Source organism: Vipera ursinii (assembly GCF_947247035.1).
Source record: "Vipera ursinii genome assembly, chromosome: 2".
Classification (NCBI taxonomy): Eukaryota; Metazoa; Chordata; class Lepidosauria; order Squamata; family Viperidae; genus Vipera; species Vipera ursinii.
The window spans coordinates 12254430-12281281 of NC_139513.1; the positions used below are offsets into that span (position 1 = coordinate 12254430).

General features: G+C 48.0%; 2 protein-coding genes across 3 annotated transcripts in view; one reads left to right on the top strand and one right to left on the bottom strand.

The window, feature by feature from the left end:
• The window catches only part of LOC310636470 (uncharacterized protein), a 356270-nt gene that overhangs the window by 167474 nt on the left and 161944 nt on the right, over positions 1-26852 (bottom strand). The gene's annotated exons all lie outside the window — the stretch shown is intronic.
• Positions 1642-25990, top strand: LOC310636496 (uncharacterized protein). 2 transcript variants are annotated; one of them, XM_083356404.1, is made up of 7 exons: positions 1642-1767; positions 4195-4262; positions 4534-5285; positions 12455-12569; positions 14769-14851; positions 15552-15681; positions 24939-25990. In XM_083356404.1, exons 3-7 carry the CDS (start codon positions 4557-4559, stop codon positions 25820-25822), a joined length of 1941 nt encoding a protein of 646 aa, XP_083212530.1. In that variant the 5' UTR covers positions 1642-1767; positions 4195-4262; positions 4534-4556; the 3' UTR covers positions 25823-25990. The 2 variants fall into 2 exon arrangements, with proteins under 2 accessions (XP_083212530.1, XP_083212531.1); XM_083356405.1 differs by lacking the exon at positions 4195-4262 and having other exon boundaries at positions 1649-1767.

Sequence of the window (26852 nt, forward strand, 5' to 3'; positions counted from 1 at the left end):
ACTTTATGCAGAATTGACTTGCGAGGCCGGTGTGTTGTGTGTTGTTCACATGGTGTAATAAGATGGAGGTTTGTTGTCACTTTGGGTTGTGGGGTGGGAGCATGAAGGGAGGCTCAGCTAATCTCAATGTACACATAGTTGTACTTTGACAATAAAAGTTCATTCATTCCAGGGGTGACGTGATCCCCTTTTGCAAAGGTGGGACAAGCCAAGCCAAAGGGGGGAAGCCTTAAGATTCACTTAACCAGCGGGCTTCCTAACTTAAGAGCCGCAGTGCTTCACTTAACAAACGGGGCAAGAAAATTGGTCCAATGGGGTCAAATGCCTTTAACAAACATCTCACTTAGTGACAGAAATGCGGGGCTCGATTGCGGCCGTTAAGTCGAGGATAAGCTGTAATGGGGGACGCACAGGGCGGTGGGGGGGGAGAAGATTCCCTCGAGAGACAAAAAAAAAACAAACGTGACAATAAGACAGGGGTAGGCAACCTTGGCTCTTTTATGACTCATGGACTTCAACTCCCAGAATTCCTGAGCCAGCTTGGCTCAGCTTGGAAATCTCTCCCTTTCCCCTCAGCATGGCTGGCTGGGGAATTCTGGGAGTTGAAGTCCACGAGTCATAAAGCAGCCTAGGCCAGGGGTAGGCAACCTTGGCTCTTTTATGACTCATGGACTTCAACTCCCAGAATTCCTGAGCCAGCTTGGCTCAGCTTGGAAATCTCTCCCTTTCCCCTCAGCATGGCTGGCTGGGGAATTCTGGGAGTTGAAGTCCACGAGTCATAAAGTGGCCTAGAGTAGGGGTAGGCCACCTTGGCTTTTTTATGACTTGTGGACTTCAACTCCCAGAATTCCTGAGCCAGCTTGGCAATCTCTCCCTTTCCCCTCAGCATGGCTGGCTTGGGAATTCTGGGAGTTGAAGCCCACCAGTCATAAAGCGGCCTAGAGCAGGGGTAGGCCACCTTGGCTCTTTTATGACTCGTGGACTTCAACTCCCAGAATTCCTGAGCCAGCCATGCTGAGGGGAAAGGGAGAGATTTCCAAGCTGAGCCAAGCTGCCTCAGGAATTCTGGGAGTTGAAGTCCACGAGGTCATCAAAGAGCCAAGGTGGCCTACCCCCTGCAGTAAAAGGAACTTTCTGCTCCAGCGATGCAGGGAGGGAAGGGCAGGAGAAGGGAGGGCGGACCCCACGTTTCTTCGGGCCTCCCTGGCCCCTTCGGACGGAGGGGAAAAGGGTCCGGGCTGCCCCGCAGCAGCCCCAAAATCACCGGAGGAAGAGGAGGCAAAGCCGCTCTCTCCAACGAGACGGGACCTTCCTCCTCGGAGCGCAAAGGGCCGTTTCCCTTTCGCTGTGGCCCGCGAAGCTCCGCTTTCCCGCCCTGAATCTCCTGGGGGAGGAGGAGGAGGAGGAGGAGGAGCAGGCCCGCCTGGGCCGAAAGGCGCATTAAGGCAGGCCCGGCAGCGAGGAAAGAGACCTCCCTCGGCCGTCGCCGCCGCCGCCATTTTCCCGACCCCGCGATTTCTGCGTGGCCTCCCATCCTTCCGCGGTCTCTCTCCCCCCACCCCCTCCTCGGCAAGGGCGGAGCTGCCACGAAGGCGCCTCCAGTCGCCGCTCCGCCCTCAGGCCCGGCCAGGAACGGAGGAGGAGGAGGAGAAGACCGCGGCGGCAGAACCGCCACGGCCCGAAGCGGCGGCCGGAGCAGCGCAGCCTCTCCGCCTCACATCCCTCCCTGCGCGGGCCTGAGGGTCCCGAGGCCTCGAGGCGTTTCCGGTACGTGGGGGGTGGGCGGGGGAGGGGGAGGAGGGAAGGGTCGCGCGGCAGGAGCGTCACGTGACTGCGGGCGGGGAGGCGCGTGACGGGGGAGGTGGGCCATGGCCGTTGGTCGGCCTCGTGGCGGGGGGGCGGGGGGAGAGGAGGAGGAGGAGGAGGAGGAGGGAGGGGGAGAAAAAAAAAAAACCCTCGCCTCGCTTCTCCTGGGCCTGGCGCGGGGGTGGGGGGGTAAGGCAACCTCGGCTCTTTGATGGCTCGTGGACTTCAACTCCCAGAATTCCTGGCGCCAGGAATTCTGGGAGTTGAAGTCCAAGAGTCATAAAACAGACGAGGTTGCCTACCCCTGGCCTGGTGGGGAGCCCCACGGAGGAGGGCAGCTTTCCTGCTTGGTGTGTCTGTGTGTTTGTGTGTCTGTGTGTGTGTGTGTTTGTGTGTGTGTATATACAGATAGGTAGGTAGGTAGGTAGGTAGGTAGGTAGATAGATAGATAGATAGATAGATAGATAGATAGATAGATAAATAGATAGATAGATAGATGATAGATAGATAGATAGATAGATAGATAGATAGATAGATATAGATAGACAGATAGATAGATGATACTGTAGGTAGATGATAGATAGATGTAGATAGATAGGTAGGTAGGTAGATAGATAGATAGATAGATAGATAGATAGATAGATAGATAGATAGATAGATAGATAGATAGATACTGTAGATAGATGATACTGTAGGTAGATGATAGATAGATGTAGATAGATAGGTAGGTAGATAGATAGATAGATAGATGATACAGTAGGTAGATGATAGATAGATAGATAGATAGATAGATAGATGATACTGTAGGTAGATGATAGATAGATGTAGGTAGGTAGGTAGGTAGATAGATAGATAGATAGATAGATAGATAGATAGATAGATAGATAGATAGATAGATAGATAGAGATACTGTAGGTAGATGATAGATAGATGTAGATAGATAGATAGATAGATAGATAGATAGATAGATAGATAGATAGATAGATAGATAGATTGATTTGGGGGGGGTTTTCCCCAAAGTCTGGGCACACTCCTGTCAACGGCAGGGGTTCTCGGGACAGAGAGAGGCGGGTGGGGATGATGCCCTCCCCCCATAACCGCCTCTGGGGCTTTGGCTAGCACCCCCCCCCCGCCCATCTCCCTCGCCTTGAGCTGCTACATTCTATTCCTCGTTTAGTGACCGCTCCAAGTTAGGACGGCCCTGGGAAAAAGAGACTTGGGACCGGTTTTTCTTTCCCCCCCCCACAGCCGCCACCTTTGCAGCAGCAGCACGCCCAGGGCCGTGTGATCAAAATCCAAAGGCATGCCAGCTGGTTCACGTTTAATGGCCGTTGCTGGGTGCTGCGTCCCAAGGTCGTGGGATCCATCCCCTTGGGTGACCTCCTGACCAGCAAAGTCAGTGGGGAAGCCAGGTTCAAACGAACAACCGGGTCCTGAAAAAAAGTGACTTAGGACCGTTTTTTCCCCACACACACACACTTAACGACCGTTGCGGCATTCTTCCCCTTCCTGGTCGCAAGTGATCAAAATCCAGAAGCTTGTCAACAGACTCCTATTTATGACGGTTGCCGTGGGCCGTGGGATCGCCTTTGGCGACCTTCCGATAAAGCAAAGTCAATGGGGAAGTCACGGATTCGTCTTAAGAACCGTCTGGCTAATCGCCTGCAGTGATTCGTTTTTAAGTCCTGGGGCGAGAAAGGTCGTGAAATGGGGCAAAACTCACTTAACAGAGGTCTTGCTTAACGACAGAAATGTTGGCCTCGATTGTGGGTCGTAAGTCGAGGACTACCTGTAGGGCCTGAACAGCCTCAGGACAGGCAGCAGTTCCACAGGCGGGTCCTTTTCTGGTGGAAAAGGCCTCCGAGCGGGATGGTACAGCCTCTGCCTGAAATGGAGGTGGTCTTTCTGCATGTTCTGTGCCTGGAGTTCCTGGGGTGAGATGGGCACAGGTTTGCTCATTTAAATAAGTAAATAAATAAAAGCATTCATAAATCCAGGTAGTCCTCAGCTTACAGCAGTTTTATTTAGGGACCGAACTTACAGCAGCGCTGAAAAAAGTGACCCATGACCATTTTTCATACTTCACAACCCTTTGCAGCATCCCCGGGGTCATGTGATTTATATCCACAACTGACACATATTTAGGATGGTTGCCGTGTCCCGGGGTCAGGCGGTCACCTTTTGCAAAGTCTATGGGGAAACCAGATTCACTTAACAACCGTGCTACTAATTGAACAGCTGCCGTGATTTGACTTAACAAACCTGGCGAGGAAAGTCGTCGTAAAACGGAGCAAAACTCAACGTAACAAATTTCTCACGTAGCAACCTAAATTTTGGGCTCGTACGTTGAGGTCTGTCTACCTGCGTATTTCTTCTTTGCTTTTGCAGAGGTGGTTGGATTGAAGCCTCCTGCCTCAGTTGTGCAAAGATTTGACCCAGGACTTTCTCAGTCAAGGGTGAGTCTTCCAACCTCCCTTCCTTTTCTTGGACCCATCTAGAGACCTTCCCCCAAAATAGCCATGGAATGGCATGATTGAAAAGGTTTTTTTTTTTTAAACCTATTTTTAAAAGGGTTGCCTTTTTCTTCCTTCGCGTCCTTCCAAAAAAAAAAGGTTGTAATATCTGAATAGAAAATGTCAGGAACATCTTGTTGTTGCTCTTGAAAGCCCTTTTTATGATTTTGGCATCGATAATGTGATCTGAAAGTCTTAATTCTGAATTTGGAAGGGTACAACCGGCCGTGAAAAGCAATGAGTGAGCCAAGGCCTGCTGGGGCAGATCGGGAGCCAGAAGGAACTGGAAAAACTTCCAGGGCGGTTCATCGCCAGGATAAGAAGGAGCGCCTGGCATGGGCAGCGTCCCAAGAGAGCCGAAGGGAGACTTGCCACGGGATGCAGGAGCGCTGGGAAGGCCAGCTCCAGCAGTTCCTGAAATCTCTGCAGCCCATTTTAACAGGACGAGGAAGCCCTGGGATGTCCGAGGCTTCTCCCTGGGAGGAGGACACCAAGGAGTTCCTGGCCTCCTTTGAGCAAGTGGCCAAAGCTTGCCGATGGCCTCGGGACCAGTGGGCGGCCCACCTCCTGCCGGCCCTGAGCGGAGAAGCGGAAGAGGCCTTCCGAGGCCTGGAAGCCAGAGACCAAGAAAACTATGAGAAAGTGAAGGCCGCCATCTTGCGGGGGGAAGCCCTGAGAACGGAGAGGCAGCGGCAGCATTTTCGGCAGTTCTGCTGCCAGGAGGTAGAGGATCCCCGGAGGATCCACAGCCAACTCCAGGAGCTTTGCCGCCAGTGGTTGAGGCCGGAGAGACGCAGCAAGGAGCAGATCCTGGAGCTGCTGATCCTGGAGCAGTTCCTGGCCAGCCTCCCGCCGGAGCTGCGGAGTTGGATCCAAGCCAGGAGGCCGGAATCGTGTCCCCAGGCGGTGGCCCTGGTGGAGGACTTCCTGATGAGCCAACAGGAGGCCAAGAGCAGGACACCACAGGTGGGTTTTCCTATCCAGATCCTCATTTTTATTTATGTAGCCAGTGTGTTGCAGTAATTAAGGTGCTGGCCTAGAACGGGGGTCCCCAACCTATGCGCCGCGGCCCAGTACTGGGCCATGACCGACTGAAACCAGGCCACCAGACAGGCTGGCCAGTCCGCGCGCACACGTGCGCACACTCTCCCCCACTCATGCTAGGGCCAGTGGTGGTGGCTAGCGCCTGCGCACCTGCACAAACGGGACCGCTAGCGCTGTGCTGGTGCGCACGGCCATGTTTCTGTACGCACGGTGTTTGCGCACAAATTTCCCAGCTGCCCCCTTTCCCTCCGGGCCACCAGCCTGAAAAGGTTGGTGGCCTCCGGCCTAGAAACCAGGAGAGTCGCGCCTTAGGCAACAAAAGCCGGATGGATCATTTTGGGCCAGCGACTGTCTCAGCCCAACTCACCTCATGGGGATGTTGTTGTTGTTGTGAAGTAAATAGGAGGAAGGAGGGGAGGTCGTAGGTAAATTTGCTCCTTTGAGTGAATTTGTAACAAAGGTGGGATAAAAATCCAATCAATTGGTATCAAATTTCGACACCGCCCATCTCACCTAAGTGACTCGGGCCAATTTGTAAATATGATAATAATACAAAACTAAAACGCAGCATAAAGGTAAAGGTTCCCCTGCACATGCGTGCTAGTCGTTTCCGACTCTAGGGGCCGGTGCTCATCTCTGTTTCAAAGCCAAAGATCCAGCGCTTGTCCGAGGACGTCTCCATGGTCATGTGGCCGGCATGACTAGACGCCAAAGGCGCACGGAACGCTGTTACCTTCCCACCGGAGCGGTCCCTATTTTTCTACTTGCATTTTTTACGTGCTTTCGAACTGCTAGGTTGGCAGAAGCTGGGACGAGTCACAGGCGCTCACTCTATTACACGGCACTTGGGATTCGACCCGCCAAACTGCCAACCTTCTGATCGACAAGCTCAGCGTCCTAACCCCCAGAGCCACCGCGTCCCTAAACACAGGCATAATCATACAATAATAACAATACAAAACTAAAGAGCACAGAGTTAAATGCAAAAGAGCCTTGGTGGAGCAGTGGGCTAATGCCTCCTTAAGTAACAGCAGCTGCCTGCAATTAGTGCAGGTTCGAGTCCCGCCAGGCTCAAGGTTGACTCAGCCTTCCATCCTTCCCAGGTAGGTAAAATGAGGACCCAGATTGTTGGGGGCAATAAGCTGACTTTGTAATAATGCCGCTTGGGGGGTGTGTGAAAGCCCTAATAAGCAGGCATATACATGGAATGAAGGCTATCGCTAAGCACATTGATTTGTGCTTCTTAGATTGTAAGCCGCCCTGAGTCTTCGGAGAAGGGCGGGATATAAATGGGATTTTAAAAAATGAAAAAGACGGGAAAAGTGGCAGTCAGCGCTGACACATTCAGAAAGCCAAAAGGTTTGCAAGGCAGTAGGTGTGGCCCTCAAGCCACCAACCATCCCCAGGGTTGGGTTACCTTCTTAGACAACACACACACACACACACACACACACACCCCGATCCCATGCTAATTGGGAAACCCAGCAATTAACACATTTCCAGAAAACCAAAAGTGTGTCTGGAGGGGTGTCGTCTCTTCTCTGAAGGTTAGATGTTCCAAAGATCAGAGGCCAAAGCAGAGGAGGAAAAAAACCTCCTTTTTCTAGATCCTGGCAGTCAAAATTCTTTAAACGGACGGCTTTCGCAGCACACCCTCTCTGATTGACTGGGTGGGAAAGGTTCTTAGAGACCCCAATCCAGGGGTCTTCAAACTTGGGCCCTTTTTAATGACTCGTGGACTTCAACTCCCAGAATTCCTCAGCCAGGCACGTGCGTGCCTGGCTGAGGAATTCTGGGAGTTGAAAGTCCACGAGTCATACATAAAAAGGGCCCAAGTTTGGAGACCCCTGCCCTAATCCTTTGCCCCGAAGGGCTTTAAAAAGTGATAACCGGCACCGTCAGAATCCATTTATATCACATTCATAAATATATGTTTAAAACATTATTTCCCCCCCCCCCACCCAATATGGATTCTGCCATCTCCCGAGGAAGGAGGAGCATATGTGGATTCAGCCTGCCTTAGGTTATTTCAAAGGCCAAGGGAGCGCTCGTGACCTCTCGCCTAGACTATTGTAATGCTCTCTACATGGGGCTTCCCTTGAAGACCACTCGGAGGCTCCAACTGGTACAGAATGCAGCTGCGAGAGTTGTCTTGGGAGTTTCCCGGTACTCCCATGTTACACCTTTGCTCCGCGAGCTGCATTGGTTACCAGTTGTCTTCCGGGTGAGGTTCAAGGTCTTGGTTATGACCGTTAAGTCCTTACATGGCATGGGTCCGGGATACCTCGAGGACCACCTGCTGCCGGCGTCAACTCCCCTCCGCCCTGTGCGTGCCCACAGAGAGGGCCTCCTCAGGGTGCCTCCGGTCAGGGAATGTCGACTGGTGGCCCCCAGGGGGAGGGCCTTCTCTGTGGGTGCCCCGGCATTATGGAACCAACTGCCGGTTGAGCTCCGAATGGCATCGGACCTCCGATCCTTCCGTCGCGGGTTGAAGACCCACTTGTTCGAGTTAGCTGGTCTGGCCTGAAGGGGAATATGGGTTTTTAATTGGTTTTATTATCTTACTTTTGCTGTATTTTAATCGGGCATGGTTTAATTTTCTTTTAATTTTTGTATACCTATTTATATATGCCCTGTGAACCGCCCTGAGTCCCTAGGGAGAAGGGCGGTATAGAAATCCAATAAATACAAATACAATACAAATACAACCTTTTTGAACTGGGGGGGGGAACCAAAGGGAGGAAGGTATCTGGCTTGTGTTTTCTTTTAATTCTGGAGAGGAAGAAGGCAATAACCGTAAAGATTCGAAGTTCCTTTTTATTTTCTTTCCCACGAAAGGGATGACACGAAGTAGAAGGATGGGGGGGGGGGCTGACCAAACGGGGTTGAGGGAAGGGGGCGCTGAACCGGGTACCCTTTATAAAAATGTCAATTTGTAAAACAACACTAAGTCCTGTCTTGTATTCCCACAACCGAGCATGTCCTAGTAAAGATTCCTTTTGGACTAATTTATTTATTTATTTATTTATTTATTTAATAACATTTCTATACCGCCCTTCTCCCGAAGGACTCAGGGCGGTGAACAGGGCAAGAATAAAAATACAGGGTTACAAAAATTAAAAAAAGGATTAAATACATGCCCACTGAAAACAGTCAATACAATATTAAAACCCCAATAAAACAACAGTAAAAAAAAAAACCCACCAATCCCCCATCAGGCCAGGCCGGCTTGTTCGAATAAGAATGTTTTTAGATCGCGGCGCAAAGGACTGACTGACTGACTCCAAGGGTTTTTGTCTTCCTAAGACGTGCATTGGGGTGGGTCCTGACAGGCACCTTGAATTCGACCCAGAAGCAAACTTGACCACAAGTTCCTAACCGTTCGCGCAGAGCTGGTATCGAATCCCCCTCCGTTATTCATTGAAAATCGGCTTACGGCGATGAAATGCACCTTGTCCTTTTTTGAAGTTCACGGCCCAGCAGAATGCATCCACGGTGTCTGGAGAACCCGTATGGCGAAGGTGCCGGCCCAGAGACCGAAAGACACTGGATTTCTAGGCCTGCTTTACGACACGAAAGGGATTGGGTGACTCGGAGCCCGTCACTTACTTTCTCGTCGCCCTCCCAACCTCACAGGGTCGTCGTTACGGGGTGTGTGTGTAAAAATGGGAGCCAGGAGCATTGAGTTCATGCAAAAAAAACCCAACAGGATAAAAATGTCATCTCCAGCTGTGCAACAGCGTTGCGGTTACCATTAACAGTAGTTAAGTACATTGTATTTGTCGGTTTAAACTGTTAATTGTTACAAGGAGCTGATTGCTTATTGGAATGCTTTGGTCCTTTTAATTTCTGTCCAAGATTTAGATCGGGTAGAGTTTAGATGCTCCAGATCCCAGCAGTAAAAAGGACTGACATTTTATGAGACTTCAAAAATGTGTTCCCCTTGAATCTATTTAAGAGTTCTGGGCACTTGTTTAATCTTTTTTTTAATTTTTGTATTCTGTTTTTAACATGTATTGCCCTGTTCACCGCCCTGAGTCCTTCGGGAGAAGGGCGGTATACAAATAAAATTAATTAATTAATTAATTAATTAATCAATCTGGTACAGAGGGCCCTGATCCTGCTGAGCTTTGGCAAATCTGTAAAAAGTTAGCTCTTTTAGCATGCCCTGGGACGACGACAACAACAATAATAATAATAATAAAAGTTGGAAGGGACCTTGGAGGTCATCTAGTCCAACCCCCTGCTCAGGCAGGAAACCCTATACCATTTCAGACCAATGGCTGTCCAGTCTCTTCTTAAAAACGTCCAATGTTGGAGCCTTCACCGCTTCTGGAGGCAGGTTGTTCCACTGGTTAATTGTTCTGAGTGTCAGGAAGTTTCTCCTTAAGTTCTAGGTTGCTTCTCTCCTTGGTTAGTTTCCATCCGTTGCTTCTTGTCCTGCCTTTGGGCGCTTTGGAGAATAGCTTGACTCCCTCTTCTTTGGGGCAGGCCCTGAGATACTGGAACGCCGCTACCATAGCAGTTTAGATGCTCCAGATCCCAGCAGTAAAGGACTGACATTTTATGAGACTTCAAAAATGTGTTCCCCTTGAAGCTGGATCAGGCAGTAATTTTTATTTTTCATTTCAATGATTCATACGGCTGCCCATCTCTCAGCAATGACTCCAGGTGGTGCGCCAGGATTTATTTATTTATTTATTTATTTTATTAGATTTATATACCGCCCTTTCCCGGAGGACTCTCGGCGGTTTACAGGGCATTTTAAAATCATACCAATACAAAATACAAGTTAAAAGACAAATAAAAGATTAAATTATCCCTGAAAATAAAACCCCAGTTAAAATTCTCAGCCTGGGTCAACAACAAGAAAAACCAGCAAGCCAAATACAATATAGCCCACGTCTGAAGTCAAAGAAACCATTCCAATTATTATAGCGGGGGGAACGACACAATTAACTAGAAGAGTTTGCTCCATGTCCCCAGCACTGGGGGCGGATGCGAACAGCCTGGTCCTCCAAGCCTACTAGCAAGGCCATCTGAGCAATGTTCCTCAGCCTTGGCAGCTTTTTTAGATGTGTGGTCTTCAACTCCCAGAAATACTGCCAAGGCCAGCTGGGGATGTCTGGCAGTCGAAGTCCAGATGTCTTAAAAAAGTTGCCAAGTTTGAAAGGAAAAAAAACCCTACTCTAGAGAGATGCGGTTTCACAAAGCAGACGCCCAGGTCGGTGAAGGCACGTCATTCTTTCCTTCTATATTAAGTCTTTTCGGGTTTTTAATACCGAGATTAAGGTGGCTGCATTTCCCAACGAGCAGGGACGCGGTGTGGCTCAGTGGGTTAGGACGCTGAGCTTGTCGATCAGAAGTTCGGCAGTTTGGCGGGTCGAATCCCGAGTGACGCGTAACAGAGTGAGCGCCTGTTACTCGTCCCAGCTTCTGCCAACCTAGCAGTTCGAAAGCACGTAAAAAATGCAAGTAGAAAAATAAGGACCACTACGGTAGGAAGGTAACAGCGCTCCGTGCGCCTTTGGCGTGTAGTCATGCCGGCCACATGACCACGGAGACGTCCTCGGACAAGTGCTGGCTCTTCAGCTTTGAAACGGAGATGAGCACCGGCCCCTAGAGTCGGAAACGACTAGCACACTTGTGCGGGGGAACCTTTACCTTTATTTCCCAACTATGTGGACTGCTAAGTTTAGCTAACTGATCTTGGAAGAATCTCAAGAAAACAAAGAACTTCGCAATAGAGCCTTGGTGGAGAAGTGAGCTAATGCCTCCTTAAGTAACACCAGCTGCCTGCAATTAGTGCAGGTTCGCATCCCACCAGGCTCAAGGTTTACTCAGCCTTCCATCTTTCCGAGGTAGGTAAAATGAGGACCCAGATTGTTGGGGGCAATAAGCTGACTTTGTAATAATGCCGCTTGGGGGTGTGTGTGAAAGCCCTAATAAGCAGGCATATACATAGAATGAAGGCTACTGCTAAGCTTGTAAGCCGCCTTGAGTCTTCGGAGAAGGGCGGGATATAAATGGAATTAAAATTAAAAAAAATAAAATAAATAAATGAAATATCTGTAGCTCGGGTGTAGGATGAGGCTGGAGGTTTGTCCTCCGAGCTTGCGGGTTGGTTTCTGAACGTTTTGTTACCAGGCTAGGTAACATCTTCAGCGGAGTTTAGGGGATGTCAAAAGCACACTGACACCCCCTAAACCAGGGCTAGGCAACCTTGGCTCTTTGATGACTCGTGGACTTCAACTCCCAGAATTCCTGAGCCAGCCATGCTGAGGGGAAAAGGAGAGGTTTGCAAGCTGAGCCATGCTGGCTCAGGAATTCTGGGAGTTGAAGTCCACGAGTCATCAAAGAGCCAAGGTGGCCTACCCCTGGCCTAGGCCGCTTTATGACTCGTGGACTTCAACTCCCAGAATTCCTGAGCCAGCCATGCTGAGGGGAAAGGGAGAGGTTTGCAAGCTGAGCCATGCTGGCTCAGGAATTCTGGGAGTTGAAGTCCACGAGTCATCAAAGAGCCAAGGTGGCCTACCCCTGCCCTAGGCCGCTTTATGACTCGTGGACTTCAACTCCCAGAATTCCTGAGCCAGCCATGCTGAGGGGAAAGGGAGAGGTTTGCAAGCTGAGCCATGCTGGCTCAGGAATTCTGGGAGTTGAAGTCCACGAGTCATCAAAGAGCCAAGGTGGCCTACCCCTGCCCTAAACTCCACTGAAGAAGTTACCTAGCCTGGCAACAACATGTTCAGAAACCAACCCACAAGCTGGAAAAAACTTTCTGACAGTTAGAACAATTAACCGGTGAAACGACCTGCCTCCAGAAGTTGTGAATGCTCCAACACTGGAAGTTTTTAAGAGACTGGACAACCATTTGTCTGAAATGGTATAGGGTTTCCTGGCTGAGCAGGGGGTTGGACTAGATGACCTCCAAGGTCCCTTCCAACTTTACTATTTTATGATTCTGATTTAAGTCAAGCAACGAACCGCTGGGGGAATCTCTTTTTTGGTCGGAAAAAAAAAAATCAGAATAAATAGGTTTTACCTTCCGAGCCTCTCTTTTCCCATGTTGAGATTACCATTTCTTGCTTCAGGGGCGTTTAAAGGAACAACCCGTGGATTTCCTAGTTGCAGAGAAAGAGCCGCCGAATGCCGTGAAGGGACCCGTCTACGGCGAAAGTGATCTAAACGTGGATGGCAATTTGCTGGGTGAGAATGCACAGGACATTTGCATTTTCTTCTCCTCCATTTCCCTTTGTGGGGGTTTTGTTTGGCTGTGTAGCGGGGAGGGGGAGAGATTCCTTCGACCTCCTCAGCTTTTTGTGGGGGAAATAATTTGAGAAAGGTAGCTTGATGGTCAAGGATCAGGGAAGCTACCCCAACTGTCCCCAAAGGTGCTTTTTCCCGAGGCAATTGGACTTTTCTCATTTTTCAAAGAAAAATGAGAAAAGTCCAATTGCCTCGTGAAAAAGCCCTTTTGCAATGGGGACTGTAGCCAAGAAATTAAAAGACGCTTGCTCCTGGGGAGGAAAGCCATGGCAAATCTAGACAGCACACTAAAAAGCAGAGACATCACCCTGTCAACAAAAGTGCGTATAGTCAAGGCTATGGTCTTCCCAGTTGCAATGTATGGCAGTGAAAGCTGGACCATAAGAAAGGCTGAGCGCCAAAGAATTGAGGCCTTTGAACTGTGGTGCTGGAGAAGACTCCTGCGAGTTCCTTGGACTGCAAGGCGATCAAACCGGTCAGTCCTAGAGGAGATCAATCCTGACTGCTCTTTAGAAGGCCAGATCCTGAAGCTAAAACTCAAGTACTTTGGCCACCTAATGAGAAGGAAGGACTCACTGGAGAAGAGCCTAATGCTGGGAAAGGTTGAGGGCAAGAGAAGAAGGGGACGACAGAGAATGAGGTGGCTGGATGGAGTCACTGAAGCAGGAGGCGTGAGCTTAAATGGACTCCAGAAGATGGTACAGGACAGGAAGGCCTGGAGGAATGTTGTCCATAGGGTCGCGATGGGTCGGACACGACTTCGCAGCTAACAACAACAACAACATGACCTGGATGGTTGAAAATCTCCAATCGACATCTACCCCAACTGGGTCCTGGAAGAACCAGATGCACATATACGCTATTCTCACGTGTGTGTAAAACTCTGGCTTTGGCCTATCTTAACCGTGACCACCTTTGTATCTCCGTAAAGGAGATGGGCGGTTTCTGAACTGGATAAATAAGTACAAAAGCCAAGCGTGCCTGTATCATCAAGCATTTTTCTGGTCATAATCTTCCTCAACAAGGCCTCGCAGAAACTATTAGCCACAGGCTTCGACTCAATCCCGCCAAGACTGAGTGGCTGTGCTTTGTCCATCGCTAACTATGGGGGGTGAGGTGTTACCCCCCCCCCCCCCGTCAATAGGGTTCGAAACTTGGGCGTCCTCCTGGATTCACGGCTCAGTTTGGAAGATCATAAAGGAGCCGTGACCAGGGGGGCTATTGCCCAGGTTCGCCTGGTGCGCCAGTTGCGCCCCTATCTGGACCGAGATGCCCTACGCACAGTCACTCATGCGCTCGTGACCTCCCGGTTGGACTACTGCAACGCTCTCTACATGGGGCTGTCCTTGAGGACCACTCGGAGGCTTCAGCTGGTGCAGAATACGGCCGCGCGAGTTGTGATGGGAGTTTCCCAACACTCCCTTGTAACGCCTCTCCTCCGCGAGCTGCATTGGCTTCTGGTTGCCCTCCGGGTGAGATTCAAGGTGCTGGTGATGACCTATAAAGCCCTAAATGGCGAGGGTCCGGGATATCTGAGGGAACACCTGCTGCCGGCATCAAGTTCCCTTCGTCCTGTGCGCTCCCACAAGGAGGGCCTTCTCAGGGTGCCGCCGGTCAGTGAGTGCCGGCGGGTTATCCCTAAGGGGAGGGCGTTCTCTGTGGGGCACGCCTGCCCTGTGGAACGACCTGCCTGTGGAACTCCGAACCGCCCCCGACCTTCGTTCGTTTCGCCGGGATCTAAAGACCCGGTTGTTTGATTTAGCTGGCCTGGACTGAGGTTTTTTTAAATTTTTAAATTTTAAATTAAATTTTAAATTTGGGCTAACCTTATTTTTAATTTAATTTTAATTTTAATTCCATTGATATCCCGCCCTTCTCCGAAGACTCAGGGCGGCTTACAAGCTTAGCAGTATTTAATTCTATTTTAATTTTAACTCGTATTCTAACTTTTGTACTGTTTTTAACTGTTTTTAACTTTGCCCTGTAAACCGCCCTGAGTCCTTTGGGAAGAGGGCGGTATAGAAATCTAATTAGTAAATAAAGAAAGAAAGAAATAAAAGCCTCCGTAGAAATCAGAGAGACGAAATTTTTTTTCCTATTTTGAAATTCTCCTACTGAATTTTTGTGTCTTCTTTGTAGGCAGTGGACCGAAATACCCGAGCGTCTCCCCTTTGCCATTTCCTCCTGAAGGAGAAGAAGTGGGCCAGACTGGTGGGAAAGAGGTACGGGGTCATGTTACGTTTAGGGTGCAGGCGGATGGTTAATCAGGGCTACTGGTGAAAGAGAAAGAACCCATTTTTTTTTAAGACGATCTGCAGCTTTTGCTTTGCCACAGTTTCTTCTGTAGAATCCGATAGGAGAAGAGCCATTAGTTTTGGGGTGTTTGTTTTTTTTTAATGTGCAATGGATCTCAAGGAGAAGTTCAACTCTTCCCAGAGCTTTTTACGGAAGGAATTATTATTGTTAGGCATATGGTGCTAGCCTACAATGTTGGGTTGAAAATATATTAACCATAATGTTATGACTTTAAGAAGTTAATTGGCCAATGGGTGTGTAAGTGTTCTCATGGCCATAAGAGGAAGCTAGGAACGTAGCTTCTCTCTCTCTGAATTCACTGATCTCTACTATTACTGTTTTTGCTCTGCTGTTGGTTTACTACTGTTGTAAACCTGAACTGTGTATTGATCACTGGACCGGTAAGAAGACTTTGTATTTTGGATTGCTACTTGGACTGTTTATTTTTGACTGTGCATTTTTGTTTTTACACCACCCTCAAAGTAAAATACTTTTTGCTTTTACAACTCAGTGTACTCTTACTGTGTGACTCTTGCTGCTCTCAGTACCCTTCCTTGTCTGTGCAACTCTTTGGTAGCACAAGGAGACCTCTGCACAACAAATTCCTTAACAGTGTTCTTTCTGCAGGGATCCAAGGATCTGAAGGAAACTGGAGGGTCTTTGCAGATCGTAAAGCAGAACGTGATCCAGCCGGGCCGGCAGACGATGCTGTGGCAGGTCTTGCAGGAGGACGAGGATGCCAATGCGGATGTTTTGGGTGAGGAAAAGCCGTTCGGTCTTCTAGGCTCCAGAAACACGACTTTATCCAAGCATCTCTTTTTAGAATGGAAAGAGTTGGTCGGAATTTGGGGCTTACTTCGTAGCGAGAACCTTAGAACGGGCAAGATCCAAAGCAAAAGGCCCCGAGGAGACCAGACTAATCCGTTAGAGTAACGTGGAGAGGTGGCAGCTCTCTCTTCACACCACAAAACAAATGCCTCCCCCACCTCTCCTCTCCTCTAGTCTGTCAAAACATAGATGGGAGAAAAAGACATTTGCAGGTTGGGGTTTCTGGTTTTCTTCCTTCACCCGAATTGCCTTTCTAAGGTCTGTATTGTTAGCTTGTCAAGAAAGTGAATCTAACTAAAAATTATCCATAATATAAAATTAACCAAATTCATAATGTGCTTTAACTCCCCTTTAACATAAATACATACAAAGTACTAACACTCAAATTAATAACAACGTCCCTCTAAAATCTACTCATAAGCTAAATGGAACTTTTTAGTCCCATATTTATTCTGAATATAATCTATCCATCTCCTCCAAACCGAAATATATCTTCCCTGTGAATGATCCTTCTATTTAGCTCTGGGAAGTTGGGGGGGGGAAGGGGGGTGGTTTGGGGTGGGTGGGTTTTGGGGATATGTATTGTTAAATCTTTTTTTGTAAAAAATCTTTAATTAAAAAAAAGTGAATCTAGTTGGCCTGCCTGCCTTGTTCCGTGACAGATCGGGCAGGGCGAAAGCCTTGACACGTAGGTGGGTTGTCGTTCCTTCCCGATCCTTCTGTCTGATTTGCGCATTTTTGTGCTGTTCGGCTTGGTAAAAACTCTCCCTTGACGGCTTAAACGAAGATAAAACGTGAGCACTTTCACCCATCTCTCTTCTCTTAACCTTCTCCCCAAAAGGTTGGTGTTGGGAAAATGAGAGGCAGGAACATTAGTGTGCCACCGTGAGTCGTACAAAATAAAGCAGGTGATAAATCTAGTGGTAAATAAATAGTTTTTAAAAGGACACCAATTGTGAGACTAGTCAAAGCAGCTGGTGCCTAAATTTGGAATCCCTGTTCAAGAAACACCGTCTTGACCGCCTTACGGAAGGAGAATAGGAAAGGTATATAGGGCAAGGGTAGGCAACCTTGGCTCTTTTATGACTCCTGGACTTCAACTCCCAGAATTCCTCAGCCAGCATGGCTCAGCTTGGAAGCTTCTCCCTTTCCCCTCAGCATGGCTGGCTCAGGAATTCTGGGACTTGAAGTCCATGAGTCATAAAGCGGCCTAGGCCAGGGGTAGGCAACCTTGGCTCTTTTATGACTCATGGACTTCAACTCCCAGAATTCCTGAGCCAGCTTGGCTCAGCTTGGAAACCTCTCCCTTTCCCCTCAGCATGGCTGGCTCAGGAATTCTGGGAGTTGAAGTCCATGAGTCATAAAAGAACCGAGGTTGCCTACCCCTGGTAATAGGGTGTACCTCCAAAAGCGGCAGGTGATGGAATGGAATGGAATAGAATAGAATAGAATGGGATCTTGGAGGTCTTCTAGTCCAGCCCTCTACTCAAGCAGGAGAACCTATACCATCTCAGACAAGTGACTGTCCAGCCTCTTCTTAAAAATCTCCACTGATGGAGAGCCCACGATTTCTTGAAGACAAAGCTGTTCCACTGGTTAATTGTTCTAACAGTCAGGAAGTTTCTCCTTAATTCCAGGTTGCTTCTCTCTCTGATCAGTTTCTTTTTTTTTTTTAATTGAAAAGTTTTAACATACAATTTTTTCTTTAAAAATCCCCCCTCCCCCTCCCTTCTCCCTCCCCCCTACCTCTCCCCCCTCCCCCCTCCCCCCCCCGACTTCCCAGAGCTAAATACAAGGTATATATATAAAAAAACAATCATAAACAATCATATACTAACAACCATAAACTCTAAAATCCATCACTCTCTAGCTTATATAGGATAAAACAAACCTTAGTAATATTAAATATATATAGAAAACTAAAATAGAAAAAAAAAGAAAAGAAAGAAGACTTATTCAAATGCTACATGAAACTTCTTAACCCTATACTTGTTCTGGATAAACTCAATCCATTTTCTCCATTCCATAATAGAGCGTTCTTGCGAGTGATCTTTCAAATAGGCCGAAATCTTCGCCATCTCAGCCAGGTCGGAAAACTTTAAAGTCCACTCTTCTATGGTCGGCAGTTCCTCTTTCTTCCAGTACTGACCTATCAAAAGTCTTGCTGCCGTAATTAAATTCAACATCAACTTAGTGTCCACAACTGTAGCATCTGTAATTATTCCCAACAAAAAAAGTTGCGGACAAAACTTTATCCTCTGTTTAAAAATCTTCTGCATATTCCACCAGACTTTTATCCAATAGGCCTTAACCTTTTTACAAGTCCACCATATATGAAAATATGTTGCGTCTTCATCACCGCACCTCCAACATTTAGGCTGATAATTCGGATACATACTTGCAAGCTTTTTAGGATCTAAATGCCATCTATAAAACATTTTATAAAAATTCTCTCTTAGATTTTGAGCTTGTGTAAATTTTACATTCCTCACCCAAATCTTTTCCCACATGTCCATTGTAATAACTTCCTGGATGTTTTGGGCCCATTTTATCATACAATCCTTAACAAGTTCTGTTTCTGAATCAATCTCTATCAACGCAAGATATATCCGTTTAATATGTGCTGGTCCCTGATTTCTGATTTGCTTTATCAAATTTTCATCAGTCATTGTAAAACCATTTTTCTGGTCTTCTTTCCACCTGGCCCGTAACTGAGTATATTGAAACCAATTTTGAACAACCTTCTCTTCTCGCAAGAGGCTATATGATTTCAAGCACCAAACATTTCTTTCCAAGCTTAAAATCTCCTTGTACATAGTCACATCATGTTTGAAACCAGCATGTATATTTTCTATTGCGTGTTTTGGAATTGCCCACAGTGGTATCTTGCAATCTAACTTATGTCTATACTTCTTCCAAACTCTCAACAATGCCTGTCTTAAAATATGCACTCTAAACACATTGTCTACCTTCTTGTCATACAACAAATATGCATGCCAGCCAAACAACAAATCGTGGCCCTCAAGATTTAATAATCTCTCTTGTGTCAAATTAATCCAATCACTTATTCCTACTAATGCAGCAGCTTCATAATATAGTTTAAGATTAGGCATTTTAAGACCACCTCTCTCACGAGTATCCTGCATAATCTTAAGTTTAACTCGTGGCCTTTTCCCTGCCCAGACAAATTTATTGATACCTCGCTGCCATTCCTCCAAATTAGAATCTTTGTTAAGAATCGGTATCATTTGAAATAAAAATAAAAATTTAGGCAGGACATTCATTTTCACTGCTGCGATCCGTCCCAACAAAGACAATTGCAATTTTCCCCAACTCTCCAATTCTTTTTGAATTTCCCCCCATAATTTTTCATAATTATTTTTATATAACTTTGTATTAGAGGGCGACAAAAGCACCCCCAAATATTTAACCCTTTTAACAATCTCAAATCCAGTTAGTCCTTCTATGAGAGCCTTTTGCGAAACTGTCATATTTTTGGCCAAAATTTTGGTTTTCTGTATATTAACTTTAAAACCAGAAACCTTCCCATATTGTGTTATTATCTCCATCAGGTCCACAACAGAGTTCTCTGGCTGGGTCACTGTAACAACCAGATCATCTGCAAATGCTCTCAATCTATAATCCTGATCTCTAATTTGTATCCCCTTAATTTTTTCCGAATTCCGTATTTTAACCAATAATATCTCTAACGTTAACACAAATAACAAGGGCGATAACGGACACCCTTGCCTTGTGCCCTTCTGAATATTACATGCTTCTGTCAGACTATTATTAACTATAATTCAGGCAGTTTGTTTTTGATATAATGCCCTAATCGGTTGTAAAAAAATTTCCCCAAAATCCATTTTATCTAAAACTTTCATCAAAAATTGCCAATTCAATTGATCAAAAGCTTTTTCAGCATCTAGAAAAATTAGCACCGCAGGGATCTGGTTGTTCCTTTCCAAAAACTCTAACACATCAACTATATGCCTCACATTATTTTTCATTTGCCTACCACTAATAAACCCCGTTTGGTCCCCATGAATCACCTGTTGCAGAACCCTCATCAGTCTATTGGCCAAAACCTTAGCAAATATCTTGTAATCTGTATTTAATAGCGATATCGGTCTATAATTTTTAACTTGAGTAGCATCTTGGTCTTCCTTCGGAATCAAAGAAATAAAAGCTGTTCTCCAAGACGGTGGCACCTTTCCCCCCCTCTGGATTGTCTGGAACAGTTCCTTTAACGGTTTCATCATCTCTAATTGTAAATTTTTGTAGTAAGCCGCAGACAAACCATCCGTACCTGGTGCTTTATCCACCTTCAATTCCTTAATTGCTGTAAAAATTTCTTCTTCTGTAATTAATTGATTAATCTCCTCTTTTTGTACTCGCGTAAGAACCGGGATGCTAGCATTCTCCAAATATATATCAATGTCTTTTTCATTAATCTTCTCCTTAGCATATAATTTAGAATAAAAATCCACAAAAGCATCCTTGATAAGGTCCTGTTGAAACACAACCCTTCCTTTGTACTCAATTTTGTCTATATTAGAAGCCCTTTGTTTTTTCCTCAATCTATAAGCTAACCATCTACCAGGTTTATTAGCGTTGCAAAAAGTATTATGCCTGGCAAACCGCAAATTGGTTGCCACTTGGTCAGCCATTAATTTATCAAATTGTCCTCTTTCTGATCAGTTTCCAACCCTTGTTTTTTTGTCCCGCCCTCTGGTGCTTTGATGAATAACATGACCCCATCTTCTTTGTGGCAGCCGCTCAGATACTGGAATACTGCTATCGTGTCTCCCCTATATTTTCTTTTCTTTAGACTGGCCAAACCCAAAGTCCCGCAGCCGTTCTTTGTATGTTTTAGTCTCCATTTAGTCTTCTCTCCATTTTTTTTTTCCAAACTCTCAACATCTTTTTTGTGATACGGTGACCAAAATTGGCTGCAGTATTTCAGGTGTGCTCTTAACTAGGGTTCTGTAAAGCGGTAAACCGCTTCGAGAGGAATGTAAAGCAGAGGTCCCCAACTTTTTGGGCACCAAGGACCGGTTCCGTTGGAGAGATGTTTTTCTGCGGGCCGGAGGGAGCGCGTTTTCATGTACAGCCTTCAATCCCGCCGATGGTGCTTTGCTTGTTTGAATTGAATTGAATTGAATTGATTAAATTTATATGCCGCCCTTCTCCCTAAGGACTCAGGGCGGCTCACAACAATAAAAGGTTAAAAACATAAAATACAAAATTTTAAAAAGAATTAAACAATAAATGTAAGAAATACAGAACAATTAACCCAATAAAACCAAATTTAAAACTATAGTCAGTCCAAGCCCAATTGTTGGAACAGCAACAATCAACAACAACAGCAACAGTCTTCAGGTCACGGCGGAAGGACCGAAGGTCAGGGGCCATCTGCAGCTCCGGAGGCAACTCATTCCAGAGGGTCGGCGCGCCCACAGAGAAGGCTCTCCCCCTGGGGTTCACCAGACGGCATTGCTTAGCCGACGGCACCCTTAGGAGGCCGACTCTGTGGGAGCGAACTGGGCGATGGGAGGTTGACAATGGCAGCAGGTGGTCTCGCAAATACCCCAGGCCTAAGCCATGTAGGGCTTTAAAGGTAATTACCAGCACCTTGAATCGCACCCGGAGGGCAACCGGAAGCCAATGCAGCTCGCACAGGAGTGGTGTAACATGGGAGTATCGAGAAACTCCCATAAGCACCCGCGCGGCCGCATTTTGTACCAGTTGAAGCCTCCGGGTGCACTTCAAGGGCAGCCCCATGTAGAGAGCATTGCAGTAATCCAGGCGAGAAGTGCCAAGGGCGGACCGGTTTCTGGCATGCCACGGACCAGGCGTCGGGGACCCCTGCTGTAAAGCAACGTGAGGCGGTGAATATAAGTCTTAAGTGCTCTTGCTACGATGCAAAGAGTGTCTGGTTTCCCGCTGGGCTCGAGCACGGGGCTCCCGTCATCCGGCAGAGCATTTGGTCTGGCCAAGAGCTGGTCCATGGAGGTGTGATGGGAACCTCAGCATCTGTCAAATGCCTTCAGGTGCTGTGCTCTCGACCGAGGAGCTGAGGGGGAAGAGACGTCGGATAGTCATCGCAGGCCCAGGGATCATCCACTTTCCTTCCTTGGGGCGGATTCCTCCGTCCTCGTTTGGAAAGGCCATGTTGTTCTTGGCGCCAAGAAGGCTACTGCAGGAGCACCATATGTTTCTCAGATCGAGGAGCTGTTTTCGCCTCGGTACATCAAGTAATCATTACTGGTGCCATGTTCCCCTTCCTCTGCGGAGTCATTCAGAGCTCTTTCCTGCCTCAGAAGCCAGGAGAATTGAGCCATTTGGTGGGGAAAAATCGAGACATCCCAGAATTCTTCACCCAGACGGTTGTTGGGCTGTTGGTTTGATCTCCGAGCTTGACAATTTGGCTGCAAACGTTTTGGGGGCGGGTGAGGGGGGACATCTTCAGCGCAGCTTTGAATTGTGCCTTATTCTGTGAGATAAATTGGGGTGGGTGTTATTCCTCCAGATGTTGCTGAGTCATGGTCTGGTTTCGGGCTGTTTGATTGGCCGGTTGTTGTTGCTGGACCATATAGTCCAGGGTTAGGCCACCTTGGCTTCTTTTATGACTCGTGGACTTCAACTCCCAGAATTCCTCAGCCAGCCATGCTGAGGGGAAAGGGAGAGGTTTCCAAGCTGAGCTGTGCTGGCTGAGGAATTCTGGGAGTTGAAGTCCACGAGTCATAAAAGAGCCAAGGTGGCCTACTCCTGCCCTAGGCCGCTTTATGACTCGTGGACTTCAACTCCTAGAATTCCTGAGGCACCCATGCTGAGGGGAAAGGGAGAGGTTTCCAAGCTGGCTCAGTAATTCTGGGAGTTGAAGTCCAGGAGTCATAAAAGAGCCAAGGTTGCCTACCCCTGGCCTAGGCTGCTTTATGACTCATGGACTTCAACTTCCAGAATTCCTCAGCCGGCCACGCTGAGGGGAAAAGGGAGAGGTTTCCAAGCTGAGCCGTGCTGGCTCAGGAATTCTGGGAGTTGAAGTCCACGAGTCCTTCGGGAGAAGGACGGTATACAAATTTAATAAAAGTTAAAAAAAGTAAAAGTAAAAGAGTCACAAAAGAGCCAAGGTGGCCTACCCCTGGCCTAGGCCGCTTTATGACTCGGGGACTTTAACTCCCAGCATTCCTGAGCCAGCCACTCTGAGGGGAAAGGGGGAGGTTTCCATGCTGAGCCGTGCTTGCTCAGGAATTCTGGGAGTTGAAGTCCAGGAGTCATAAAAGAGCCAAGGTTGCCTACCCCTGGCCTAGGCCGCTTTATGACTTGGGGACCTCAACTCCCAGAATTCCTGAGCCAGCCATGCTGAGGGGAAAGGGGGAGGTTTCCAAGCTGAGCCGTGCTGGCTCAGGAATTCTGGGAGTTGAAGTCCAGGAGTCATAAAAGAGCCAGGGTTGCCTACCCCTGATACAGTCCTTGGTGTTTAAGTATCGTCTGTGTGATGCAAATGGTTCGTTTGTTCATTTGGTTGCCTCCCAAGTCACGGTCTGGTGTCGGGTTGTTTGGATGGGTGGCTGTTATTGTTGAGTTGTTGAGATGGTTGTTTTCCCAACCTTCCTCTAATGTGGCGTCTTGGGTAGAGACAAGGAAATTTTCCTCTTCCCCCCCCCCTTCTCTGAGACGTTTGAACAACCAGAGCAGTTTTTTTTTTCCTTCTTCTCTTCCTCCATCTTTCTTCTTTTCTCTTCCCTCCTTCAATTTCTAGTCTGGCCCACTTGAAATGACTTGATGCGATTTCACAGAACTAAAGGAAAAAAACACAAAAGACAGTGAGAGCCAGTTCGATGTAGCCAGGGAAGCACCAGGTTAAAAACAAGGCGATCGTGAGTTCTAGTCCCACCTTAGGCAAGAAGCCAGCCGGGTGACTTGGGGGCCAGTCATTCCCCCTCAGCCCTAGGAAGGAATGGAATGGAGTGGAACGGAACAGAACAGAATAGAATAGAATACAGCTGGAAGGGACCTTGGAGGTCTTCTAGTCCAGCCCCCTGATCAAGCAGGAGACCCTACAGCCTACACCATCTTGGACAAGTGACTGTGTAGCCTCCTCTTAAACATTTCCAGTGATGGAGCGCCCACGATTTCCTGGGCTAAGCTATTCCACTGGTTGATTGTTTTCACTGTCAGGAAGTTTCTCCTTAATTCCAGGTTGCTTCTCTCCTTGATCAGTTTCCAACCATTGTTTCTCGTCCCTCCCTCTGGTGCTCTGGTGAATAACGTGACCCCCTCTCCCTTGTGGCAGCTCCTCAAGATACTGGAAAACTGCTTTCGTGTCTCCACTATTTCTTCTTTTCTTTAGCTAGCCAAACCCAAGTCTTGCAGCCGTTCTTCATATGTTTTAGTTCCCGGGCCTTTGATTATCTTACTTGTTCTTCTTCTCTGAATGCCCACGCTGCAACCCAAAACCCACTTATGTATCGCCGGGTGCCAGGCGGGACGTGGCCCACTGGGTGGGCGTGACTGTGGTGGTCATGGCAGACTGGGTGGGTGTAGCCAAAGTGGGCATGGTCACCTCGATGTTGCTCGCGGAGAGGGATGCCTGTGGGGGACCAGGCAGGGTTGGGGGAGATCCAGGGGGTCTCTGGCAGGTGGGGTGGTTGGCCACAGGCTCGTCCTGCGGGGCGAGGCAGGGTGGGTGTGCCAATTGCCATGGGGCAAGGCAAGGTGAGGTAGGGGCCAGGGCAGCTACTGCCTGACACCATCAGCCCCCTCCCCACGCAGAGGCCAGCCAGCGCATGGGGGCCGACGGTGTCCATCAGCAACCACAGCCTGCCGGCTCCTCAACCAGCACGCTCTGGACAGTTAGCCAACAGCTGAGGAGGCAATGCAGTGGGTCGTGCCCGGGAAAAGGAGAGCATGTGAGGCCGGGACGGGACAGGGGGGCGGGGGAGGGAAACCAGCTGTGGCAGGATGCATCCGGCCACGTGGGACCTCGGGCAGCTGGTTGAAGAGGGGCGGTTGCCATCTCCGGGACACGACCCGCGTGCCCACAAAGAGGGCTCTGAGTGCCGCCTCTGGCACGCGTGCCATAGGTTCTCCATCACTGACCTGGAAGGGTTAGTGGGGTTTGTTGCTTCCTGTGAAAAGAGATGAGGACAGCATGATTAAAGCACCTCTTTGTCTCCTTAGGGGAGGAAGTGGGAAACTACATCAAGGTGGAGATCCCTCAGTGCGGAGAAGGGCAAACGGACAATAGCTCCAGGACGGGACTAGAGATCAGCTACGACCGCGTGCCTGTAAAACGCGAGAGGCTGGAAGGAAGTTCTGAGCCGCGAGACCCCCAGGAGGGGTCGCCAGTTGGGGCAGGAAAGGAATGTTTTGAGCTGGGAGAAGCTCCCTGGCAAAGATGGCAGAGGAACCCCGGATTGAGCTCCTCCCGTCTTCCTCGAGAGGTCGGTCATGAGATCCTGGAGGTCCTCCCAAGCCACCCACCTCCGGCGAAGAAACCCCGCAACGGTCCGGAGCACAGCGTCGTGTGGGACCACTTTGAGCTGGATTCAGAAGACCCCTGCTACGGCATCTGCATGCACTGCAAGAGGCGGGTCAGCCGAGGCAAGAACTCCAAGCATTTCTCAACCTCGGGGTTGCTGAAACACCTGCAGAGGCATCACGGCAACATCGTTCTGGCTGCCATCGCCACGACGCGAGCCATGTTGCCGACCGGCGGTAAGTCGAACGGACCTCTTCTGACGCCGAGCGCCTTGCCCCAGTGCTGGACGAAGCAGAAGTCGCCGGGGAAAAAGCAGGCTGGTCCAAAGCCATCGGAAGTGACCCGGGCTATTGCCCAAATGATGACTTTGGACGACCAGCCCTTCAACATGGTGGAAGAAGCCGGTTTCCAGCATCTCCTGAAGTTGCTTGCCCCCAACTATAGGATCCCAACCGGGACCGCCTTCAGCAGACAGATCGTGCCCTCCCTGTATCAGGCTTGCAGGGAGGAGGCCTTGGGGATGCTTCAGACCCCAGGACCCCCTGCCAGGGTGAACTTGAGCTCTGATGAATTGAATGAATGAATGAATGAATGAATGAATGAATGAACGAACGAACGAATGAGAGCCGGCTTTTTCTTTCCTTTGATCTTCGGTTGCTCCTGTGAGCATCTGTAGGGCCCCAGTGCTGGACGGTTGGTAGCGTAACCCGTTTTAATTCGTGGATTAAATCCGTCATGCACCCCCGAAACTCAAATATATATATATATATATATATATATATATACATATACACACACGGGTTTTTTCCCGCGTAGAATTGAATGTGTACGCGGGGAAAAACCCGAATGACCAAAGATTCACATACAAACACCCGCGAAAACCTCAGAAAACACACACACACACACACACACACACACACACACACACACACACATATATATATATATATAATGGTTAAACCGTTACAAATGAATCTGTTACAGTGCCAGAAGCGCACAGCGTTTGCTGTGCCGAAACACCTGCAGTAGAAGCACACCAAATCCTGCCCACCTCTGTTTATAGATAATTAGAAGCATTTTAAGTATTCCGTGCAAACCGAGGTAACGAATCCCATCTGCTACTCCAATGAACAGATCAAAAGTCTTCTATTCAATTGAGGGGAAAGCTGTTTTTAAGCTCTGTTTTAAGAAGGTTCCTCAAAAGCATAAAGAAAAATAGAAAATATTGGAGAAATAGCGAGTGCCTAAATTAACACCCAAGACATCTCCAATTTCTCAGTCACTTTCTAGCACACACACACCCCGAGATGCCCCTCTGACATATCTCTAGTCAGAAACAATTGCCCGCATTAAATTGCTCATCAGACTAAAAAAGCCAAATCATTTCTTTTGGTTTCCATTCTCCTTGACTGCCTTCTCTCATTGTGATTTTCAGACAGTATTCAGAGCCAGGTGTCCTAAATCTACCCATCACATTTTTGTCGCCTTCAAGGTAACTTCATCCATTCCCCTATGTTTGGCTTTCAAGCCTTGCCTAACTCTTGGGAAGGTCTCTAAGCATTAAAATTGAACATGAAAATAATTCCGAGGCATAATGTTTTACTAAAAAAAAA